A 10,997-nucleotide genomic window follows, 5' to 3' on the forward strand; every position below is an offset into this window, starting at 1 on the left:
AAGATAGCTTTAGAGCTATGATTCCAATAGCTGCAGCCTAATATCTTTATCTTCGATATCCTGAACTGTGTATTCAAGAGCAGCTCTAAGAATACAGGGGTTAAATATGTTCTAACTAATGACTTTAGCAATGATTCTTATTTATCAGTCTACAGGAATATATATATTGTATTTCTCCTGAGAGCTGCACGTTTTTTTCTCTCTCTCGTAGACAAAGTACGAAGCAGAAAATATGTAAAGAATTTTTTTTCAGGTGCCCCACACTGACCTCCTGCTGCTCTTCCAGGAGATTCCTGCCACCTCCACTGCCTGACCTTTGCTATCGGCCGGCTTGCCTGCACTTCAGTGCAGAAAAGGGTTTTGCGGCCAGCTCCCCGCGGTTCTGCTGAGCCCATATGACTTCCAGGCGGTGAATATGGCATCCTTCGGGGCCCCGGGCGGCTGTGTTCAGCAAGGCCATGAAAGCCGAGCTGAGGCAGACCACTGCATCAGAGTGGGGCCAAGCCTTGGGTGGCTGAGCTAGGAGTTGCCAGGGGTTCCAGAGCAGCAGTGGGAGGACTGGGAAGGGATTCTTTTAAGACATGTACAAAAGAGTGGTGGAGTTTCTTTACTCCTGAACACCACAGTGGGGAGAAGTTGTTCTGTGTCTTTCCTATCTGGAATACTTTTCAGTTTTTTAGAGCTGAACTATATTTTTTGGAGGGTAGCTATTGTTAAATGAAGAACTAATAAAAGAAAATGGATAAATTTGATGCCAGATTGATGCCACATTTGGAGTAACTGAAAGGATATTCAAGACTATTTTTTAATTACATTGTAATGTTTTTATCTTTAAGACTTTTAAATGACATTCTCCAAGAGGGCTCATTTTCAACAAGTCAGTTGACATATTCATATAATTTTGAGCTATAGCAGTTGATAATATATTCTTCCATTTTAATTATTGGACTTATATCTTGGTAAATCAGAATGAGGAAACAGTTCTCTGAGAATAATTTAGTCAAATGAATTAACTCTCATAGAATCTACAGTAATGCTTTGTAGCCAGAAAGAGGTAATTTATGGAAATAGCAATTCCATCACCTATTCACATGTCAAGATGTTAAAGATTACCATTCTGGTACTGAGGCTTTGGGCTTCCCAGGTGACACAGTGATAAAGAACCCATCTACCAATGCAGGAGATAACAGAGACAGAGGTTCGATTCCTGGGTCAGGAAGATGCCTTGAAGTAGGAAATGGCAACCCACACCAGTATTGTTGCCTGGGAAATTCCATGTACAGAGGAGCCTCGCAGGCTACAGTCCATAAAGTCACAAAGAGTCGGACACGACTGAGCGCGTGCGTGTGCGCACACACACACACTCACACACTTCGTTGAGGTTTTAATCAACAAAGGCAGATTTAACATTATTGCATAGACTTCTGAATTCTTCATAAATTACTGAATATATTTATCAGGGTAAAACCTATGATTTACTTTAGTCAACAGGTTATGATGTAGGAGTTTCTTAAGAAATCATTGTATATATTAAAATTTGGAATTTATTTTCAAAGAACTCTGTATTGAATATAATGATAGTGTGTCATTGATTTGGCCAGAGAAGTAGGAAAGTGTCGCATGTACACAATTTAAAATATGAAATTAAGATTTCATATGATTCATTTTTAAAAATGCTGTATTCTGCTATCTCTATATATATTTTAATATAGTAGAGTTAAAGGCTATTTAAATAATTACTACATATTTGGTAATCACCAGATATAATGAAAGATTACTTTGAGTATTTTTTTAAAAAGACAGTATTGCTGATTCAGGTAAGAAGAGTTTTTGTTTTCCTTAACTGAACTGGTATGCTGCTATGTTTATACTTGATAATTTTCCAAGTTTTTAGTCAGGGTCTGTAAAGTAAGTTGTTTACTATAGTAGTGAATGGAAATGGTTAATTTTAAAATTGTCCACTAAAATCTATAACAAATTATGATTACTTTTCTATTTACTAATGCTTTAAAAAATTTTTCTTTTTCAGCAAATAGTAGTGATAGTGAAGAACTTTCTGCTGGTGAAAGTGTAACTAAGACTCAGCCCATCAAATCAGTTTCCACTGGGATGAAGGCTCATGGTACCAAATCTCCTGCTAGGACACAGTCTCCAGGAAAATGCGGAAAGAATGGCGATAAGGATCCTGACCTCAAGGAACCCAGTAATCGATTACCCAAAGTTTACAAATGGAGTTTTCAGATGTGTAAGTGACATATGCTAAGGAAGCAATGGAAACTTCCTCCCAGTAATTTTTTCCCCCTTGTTGGTTATCCATTTTAAATACAGCAGTGTGTACATGTCTCCCAAATTCCCTAACTATCCCTTCCCGCCATCCTTCTCCCCCCAGCAACCATAAGATTGTTCTCTGTCAGTATTCTTCTGTTTTGTAAGTTCATTTGTCGTCATTTTCTAGATTCCACATATAAATGATGTCATATGATGTTTCCCCTTCTCTGTCTGACTGACTTTACTCAGTATGTTAAGGCATTTGAGGCACATACCAACATTGACTAGATATTTCTGATATAATGTCAGAAATGTACTATAAAAAATCTAGCGTTGCTCCTGGAAAGTGGATTGTTTAGGGTATACATGAGGCAGAATTTACAATGAGTTGCTAATTATTGAAGCTGGATGACTATTTGTGACTCTTATACTACTCTTTGTACCTTTGTATACCTGAAAAATAGCCAGTACAAGTTTTTGTTTGTTTGTTTGTTTTTCTTTTTATAAAGAGATTACTTCAGAGTTTCTCATGCAAGGAAATATTCTTAGGAGATGGAAAATTGCTTCAGAGCATTTGAAAATTTTTCTAACAATTTTAAAGTTATGCATACTTATTAAAAAATCAAAAAAAGAACAAAAAGACAAGAAAAAAATTTTGTTCAGAGTTCTAACATTCAAAAATATATGCAATTTAAACATTTTGAAAAAAAAAATTTTGGTGTCTTTCCAGTCTTATTTCTAAGTATAATTTTTAATGATATACTATGGTGATGCTGTACACATATGTGGATTTTTTGGGGGGGGGTGGGCACAGATGTGGAAATTTTAACATCCATGTTTATTTAGGTCATAAGATCTTTAATTCTACACATTCATTCAAAAATTACCTTGCATGTGTTAGTGCTGGGCATTTTTTTAGGCTGGGGAGAAAACTTAGGCAAACAATATTTATAAGCCTTTTTTTTTAAGTTTGTCTTGACCTCATTCTGCAACCACACTATATATTCTCTAATATATTAAAATTTTGTTCACAAATGCATATTAATGAAAGTTTTAAATTCACAGCGGACCTGGAAAATATGACAAGTGCTGAACGCATCACAATTCTTCAAGAAAAACTTCAAGAAATCAGAAAACATTATCTATCATTAAAATCGGAAGTAGCTTCCATAGATCGGAGGAGAAAGCGTTTAAAGAAGAAAGAAAGAGAAAGTAAGTGTTTTTACCTTACTTTACCTAAACACAAAGGAGTTTTGACTCGACAGTTGGGCTCATGTGAACTGTATCTGTGATTCTTCAGGCAGTAACCGCTCTAGCTTATTTTCTTCATCTATAAAATGGAAAAACTTTATCTAAAACAATTATCTCAAACCATAATATTCAATTTCATGGAGCTTGCCATCTGCTTCCCTCTAAAACACTAGTAATATGTCAGATAGTACAAAGCACTGTGAACAGAGTAGAGCAATGCTAAGGCAGTGATTGGGTGGGTTGTGTTAGATTCAGAGTGGCTATAACATTTTCATTGAACCTGAAGGACCAGAGGGAGTGAGAGAGGTTAAAATCTGAGGGAAGGGGGTTGTTTTAATCTGACAGAGCTGCTGAAACAAAGTGCAGGCCTACTTCCAAGATGTTGTCACTTCGTTTCCATACTGTCACAAAAGAGCAAATGTCACAATAACGTGTGTCATAGGAATGTCTTTGATATTCTAGTACATATGAAAGTTATATTTACACTGGACTGTAGTCTGTTAAGTGTGCGATAGCATCATGTTCCAAAGAATAATAAACATACCTCAGTTGAAAATACTTAATTGCTAAAAATGCTAGCCATCATCTGAGCCTTCATTGTGATCATTTTGCTGGTGGAGGGTTTGCCTCAATGTTGATGGGTGGTGATTGCTGAAGGTTGGCGTGTCTGTGGCAGTTTTTTAACATAAGACTACATTGTAGTACTCTGAAGTTTGCTCTACCGATTGGGTTTTCCTGTCATGAATGATTTCTCTGCAGTGTTGTTTGATGGCATATTACCCACAGTAGAACTTCTTTCAGAAGTGAAGTCAGTTTTCTCAAACCCTGCTGCTCGATCAGCTTAAGTTTTTGTTTTATTCTAAATCCTTTGTTATTATTTTAGTAATCAAAAAGTTCACTGTCTTTTATAATAATGAGCATGGTTCATGACATCCCAAAGTAATTGTAATAGTAACATCAAAACTCACTGCTCCCACCACCATAGCAAGTATAATAACAATGAAAAAGTTTGAATTATTGTAAGAATTATCAAAATGCGACACATACAGAAAGTGAGCAGTACTGTTGGAAACAATGGTGCCAATAGGCTTGCTGGATACAAGATTGCCAAAAACCTTTTGTAAAAACAGTATCTTTGAAGCACAGTAAAGCAAAGCACAGTAAAATGAAGTAGATGGACCACAGGCCCAATTATCTTGGGAAATGGTTTGACTGTGTCTTTGGACAACTAGCTACCTCCAGTTCTAAGAATGGGTCCCAAGGAAGAATATGTGGCCACAAAGAAGTTTGTTATGGTAGTATTTATAGTAGAAGATAGAAGTCTTTAAACTGTATTCTCTAATAATATATTTAAGTACTTAAATTTTTATTTATAATGCTCTTAAGTGTTCATTTGTTGTTGGTAACAGCAAAAGGCTAGGAATTAAAGTAGTTGCTGTTCATAAATATAATGGAAAACTATTCAACTTTGAAAAGAAAAAGGTAAATCTGTATATGTAGTGATAAGGAACATCTCACATTGTTAAGTGTAAAAACCCAGTTAGACTCTGTACTATGCTTCCACTTGCATTTTTAAAAACAAAGTTACTAGTGTTTTCATTTTAAATATGCATGTCGTGTCTAGATTCTACGATAAAATTCCTCTAGAACTGGGGTTGCAGACATTTTCTATAGGTACAGATAATAAATGTTTTGGGCTTTGTGAACCTTGTAGTCTCTTTAGAACTACTGGACCCTATCATCATAGGTATGAAATCTGCCATAAGCTAGATCTAAACAAATAGGCATAGTTGTGTTCCAATCAGATTTTCTTAACAAAAATGGGCAGACCAGATTTGGCCCTGGGGCCAAATTTACCAGTCCCTCTTGTGGCGTTTTAAAGATGGTGGCGCAGTTGGTAACAGTGGGGAGGGGAATTTGGAAGATGAGGAGGGTCTTGAATCAGAGGAAAATTCATTTTTCCCCCTTATTTCCCATCTCTGAATGATTTTTTTTAAACCTTGTGCATATATTCCATAAAAAATAAGTTTTAAACGCTGATTTATAACAGAGAATTTCTTTGAGGAAAATAATAATGTGTCATTTGCTTTGTAAACCAAGTGGAGCAGAAGGCAGTCATGATGTGATATGTAGCAGTAGTTATTTTCCCCAACTTTAAAAAGCAGTTAGCCTTCGATTCTCATCACCATTTCATTTCATAAGGAACTCCAGAAGCAGAAGGATACCGGAATTGGAAGGGAGAAAAGATCTGGGGATAGGTTACAGATTTTCCTATTGAATTCCAAGGTCTTTTTGATATTTGTTTCATTATTGCTGCAAGTCTGCCTTTATCTCATTTCCATGTCTCCGTGGACGGAGCCCAGAGTTCACTTTTCCTTTGAACAGTGCAGGAGAGAGAGCTCCCTGGTCTCTCCTTGGTGCTTGCTTCCGGTAGTTCGGCAGTGTCCCCTTACCTGAGGTGCGCTAGATTCTCCTCTGTGCACATTATGGTATCCTAAAACTCGACTGCGCTCGTAGTAGGCTAAATGATTCTGGAGACTGCAGCAGAATCTCAGTTTAGAGGACTAGCGTGTTGCTTCTTTGTGCAGTTACTAAGCTCTCGGCTTCCCTTCCGCGCAGGTGCTGCCACCTCCTCGTCGTCGTCCTCGCCTTCATCCAGCTCCATAACGGCTGCCGTCATGCTGGCGCTGGCTGAACCGCCCCTGTCCGGCGCGCCCCAGAACGGAGTGTCGGTGGAGTGCAGGTGACGGCGGGCTGGCCAGGCACTCTGCACTTCCGGCTCCGGGCCGCGCCTTTTTATACTGCACAGCGGCACAAACAAATCAGACAAGCACTATTTTATATTTAAAATTGTTTCTTGACAAGCTGACTTGGCACTTAAGTGCACTTTTTTTATGAAGAAAAAGTACAATGGACTGCTTTTCCTCAAGCAATAATTGTTTCCAACTTGTCTGGGAATTGTGTGTCTGGTAACTTGAAGGCCTTCCACTGTGGCAAATGGAGGCTTTTCACTGCCTGTAGAGACAATACAGGAAGCGTAGTCGTTGGGTGGCCAGAACATGTTAAGAAAACTTACTGTATATGTATTCCCTTGTATTTTGTTAAAGCTGGAACATTTGATATTTTTCCATTTATTTATGAAAAAATATGAACCTATTTTCATTTGTACAAGCTAATTGTTTTTTAAAGCAAGTCACCTTAGGGTGGCTTTAATTGTATAAGTCAAGCACATGTAATAAATTCAAAACCTGCAGTTAACAGGATGTTAGACATCAATCCTGATAACCAAATATTAAAGATTCTCTTTAAAAAAGACTGAACATGTTTACAGGTTTGAATTAGGCTAAAAGGTCTTGCAGTGGCTTTTCATGCCCCTTCAAATTGGAATGGAACTACTGTACTTTGCCATTTTTCTATAAATCAGTATTTTTTTTTAATTTTGATATACATTGTGTGAAAAAAGAAAATGGCTAATAAACTGTATTAAATCTTAAACAATGTATAAAGATTGTACTTAGCCAGTTCAAAGTGTATATTTATTCATAATGAATTATAACAGTTATATTTTTGTGTTTTCTTGTAAATGTTTCTTTTTCCTTAAATACAGATAATTCATTTGTATTGCTTATTTTATTATGAGCTACAACAAGAGGACTTCAGGAACAAGTAAACTTTATTAGTATGGTTCAAGGCTGTTGCTACGAACTGTCTCAAAAGGATGGTTGTTATTTTAAGTATAAATAGCTAATTGGGGTGGTAGGCCTATAAAAATTAAATGCCTTGTATAAAATCCAAAATGAACGCAAAATTGTTTTCACTTGTGTTGACTTTATGTTGTATGATTCCAATCTCTGTTCTGTTTGGCACTTGTATTTAATTCTACACCTTTGTAAGACATTTGTATATTGCGGATGTGTTCATTCAAGCTATTTAATACCTGGCACTGTTAATACACAGTACTTTACTGTACAGACTGTTTTACTGTTTTAATTGTACTTCTGTGTACTTTTTTTGGATGGAGCTGGCATGTTTCATTTGTTTTCTGGCAATACGACGTGAGAATTTCGAAGCGTTTTGTTGTAGATGCTAACGTGTCAGAATCCTTTACATTCAACTTTTCTAAGAAAAGCATTTTCAGTCTTGTAGTGTGTGCTTACAGTAACTAATTTTGTTGAAAATGGTTTCAAGTTATTCAAATTTGTACAGGACTGTAAAGATTTGTTGACAGCAAAACCTTGAAGAAAAGCTTATAGAATAAAAGCTATAAAGTATATATTAGGATCTGCAAACAATGAAGAATTATGTAATATATTGTACAAATGTAAGCAAAGGCTCTGAAATAAAATGCCATAGTTTGTGAATCCTTGATTTTGTTTCTAAAAGATTAAGTAATTTTAGTTCATTTCTGTATGATGACTGACTGAAATATACTTTTCCAGCATATATGATCAGAAAGGATTAATTTTTTTAAAAAGGGAATATTCTGCCTGTAGGAATTGAAAGTCCATTAACAAGATTTATGTACAGAAGTTAATAGGCATTCTTATATCTTTGCATACACTGTTTAGCTTGAGTCTGAACATGAATACTTATGACTTGGAGGTTTGTCTAAAGAAAAATCAAAAAGGCTTTTTCTTTTAACACTTGAAGCCATTACTAGCAGCTTTTTTTTTTTTCCTTGTCTTTTAATGTTATTAGACCTTTGTGACTCCCTTAAGCTTTTAGTGTACTCTACCCCATTAGTACACCTTGGAGGCATCTGGGGATTGTTAAAACAACAGTCAATACCCAGAGTCCACTCTCAAAAAGTCATATTTAATTGGTCTGGGATGATACCTGGTTATTGATTTTCTCTTTTTTTTTTTAAGGTGGTGGACAGTGACTTTAATATGCATCTAGGTTGAGAACCACTGTATTGCTCCAAACCTTTAAAATCAGTAATTAGGGTTTTTTGCCCCATTTAATGACCTTTCCACTAAGAGAAAATCCTTTCTTTAAAACAAAAACTTTCTTTAAGGCCCCAAAGCCCAAATGCTTATTTTTGACTCACTTTTGTGATGACCCTTTTCACAGAAGTTAGTTTAACATTTAAGGGATGAGTTTTTAAATCTATAGAACAGTGCTTCTCAAAAATGAGATTCCGGAATACCAGTCCCTGGTATTCCTGGTATTTCCTTGGAAGTACTCTGGGAATTTATTATCAAATATATTTTGGAAATGCTTATATATAGCACATTGCCTTAGAGCTTCAGTGTGTGTGTGCTTAATCACTCAGTCATATCCACCTGTTTTAGACCCCATGGACTGTAGCCCTCCGGGCTCCTCTGTCCGTGGGATTCTCCAGGCAAGAAGACTGAAGTGTGTTGCCATTTCCTCCTCCAGGCAATCTTCCCAGCCCAAGGATGGAACCCAGGTCTCTTGGGTCTCCTGCATTAGCAGGTAGATCCTTCACTACTGTGCCACCTGGGAAGCCTAATATTAGCATATTTTAAACTTTAGGAAAGTTTTTTCCTTAACCTACTGTTTTTAGTTTTACCTGATCATGAAACCCTGTTTTTCAAGGAACTCCCAATATCATCTGCTTGGTATGTTATAGAAAGAGTGCTCTAAAGGACAAGGATGATCAGCTTTGGAGTTCAGGTTTTATACTGTTGGGTTTTTCTGCCCTCTTGCTTACCTGTTTCTTCCCAGCTTCTCCAGAGAGTTCGAGAATTTCATGGCATTTCTGGAATTTGACTTTTTTTTCCCTGATCACCTAAACTACATTTTACCAAACTAGTTTACAATCTCAGATAAAATTAAGATGGTACGTTTTTTAGTGTTCTCCAAAACCTTTTTTTCCTACTGAAATAACCTGAGGGTGAGATCTTGTTAATTTTAATAACCTGGGGAGATTAGAGATAGTGGAGTAGATTTCATGAAACCCCTAACGTTTTTTACAAAATGTATTTGTACTCTTTCATGAGAAGAGCGTTTATAAGTTTAAGAAACTAGTCAAAGGCATTGGTGATCTCTAAATGGTTAAAAAACAGTTCTTAATAGCAGTGTGGATCATTTTTTAACTGTCTCCAACCAATGTCTCTTTCATACTTAACCATTTTCTTTCTGAAGTGTGGGCTGCCTTTCATTCTTTGTTGAAATTCAAAAGGCCATTTCTCCACCTTTTGTCTAAACTTAAGCTACTATTTAGGGAATTTTGTCTAACATCGTATGATGGATTTTTTATGTATAAGAGGTAAATCTCCCAGAGGAATAGTTTCATGGTTTAATTGTGGAAGTAATATATATTTGTTGTTTAGTCCCTAAGTCATGTCCGACCCTGAGACCCCATGGACTGTAGCCCGCCATGGGATTTCCCAGGCAAGGATACTGGATCAGTTTGCCATTTCTTTCTCCAGGGAATCTTCCCGACACAGGGATTAAACCTGTGTCTCCAGCTTGGCAGGTGGATTCTTTACCATTGGCCACCTGGGAAGCCTCTCTTTCTCTCTCTCTCTCTCTCTCTCTCTCTCTATATATATATATATATATATATGATCATAAAATTAAGCACTAAATTATCTGGTTGAGGAAAACATGCATAAGAGCTTTAACGAGGGCAGTGTATGAGCATACAAGAAACGCGATGATCGGTGGGATGGTAACATAGAGGAGATGCAAATCTTAATTTAGCATTTAACAGATTCATCTGGAAGTGGAATGCAGTAGGCTAGTGTGGAGAGGAAGTGTCAGGAAAGCCAGATTCAATGAGGTTACCATGCTCCAGCTAGGAAGTGATTCTTGGAATGTTAGAGTGAGGAAGGAATCTGACTGGAAGACATTCTGAAAGAAAATTGAACAGAATATCTTCATTGGATGGTATAGAATAGATGGAGATGCTTGAGTTGCAGATACGCACAGTTTTTCTCTGTGAGATACCACAAGGTCACAATTACGGGAAGTCAAACTGAGGGACTCAAGGCAAAATCAGGACCAAGCAAATAAATAATGGTTTTCCATCATGTTATCTGATGTGGACTATAAAAAAGGTCACATGCATTCCCAGTGACTTGTTAAGCAGCTCTCCAAAAATAGCAAGTCTGTCCCCAAAGATTCAAGGTCACTTGCTTTCACCACCCAAACTACTGAGTCAATGACTTACCTAATGATAATCTAATATTTATCTTTTATTACTTCAAAGTCCGTTTACCACATATTCACTAGGTATGGTGAGTGGGGATACAGAATACAGATAGCAATTTGTATCTAGACACCAATTTGTATCTAGAGACACTATTTCATCTCTATATTGTAAATAGCAGGGAATTTTACGAAGTGAGTTGGGCTTGAAGGATGGGTACAATTTTGCTGGTGACGATGAGGGGTAAAGGGGAGGATAATAGTGGAGGAAGGCATAACAAAAATAAGGAATGACAGGTTATGAAATAACGAGGTGGTGGGAAAAAAGCAGGCTTTGGAGGCTTGGACCTTGGAGGTGG

The 10,997-nt window shown here is 36.9% G+C and overlaps 1 protein-coding gene across 1 annotated transcript in view; it reads left to right on the forward strand.

Annotated features, from left to right (window-relative positions):
* The window catches only part of ARID4B (AT-rich interaction domain 4B), a 137,102-nt gene extending 130,487 nt beyond the window's left edge, over window positions 1–6,615 (forward strand). The window contains exons 21-23 of the mRNA XM_052640137.1: window positions 2,030–2,245; window positions 3,334–3,480; window positions 6,139–6,615. Of these exons, the coding sequence (XP_052496097.1) occupies window positions 2,030–2,245; window positions 3,334–3,480; window positions 6,139–6,266 (491 nt within the window). The 3' untranslated portion in view covers window positions 6,267–6,615. The remainder of the gene's footprint in view (window positions 1–2,029; window positions 2,246–3,333; window positions 3,481–6,138) is intronic.
* The last annotated feature ends 4,382 nt before the right edge of the window (window positions 6,616–10,997 follow it).

Source organism: Budorcas taxicolor, chromosome 5 (assembly GCF_023091745.1).
Source record: "Budorcas taxicolor isolate Tak-1 chromosome 5, Takin1.1, whole genome shotgun sequence".
Classification (NCBI taxonomy): Eukaryota; Metazoa; Chordata; class Mammalia; order Artiodactyla; family Bovidae; genus Budorcas; species Budorcas taxicolor.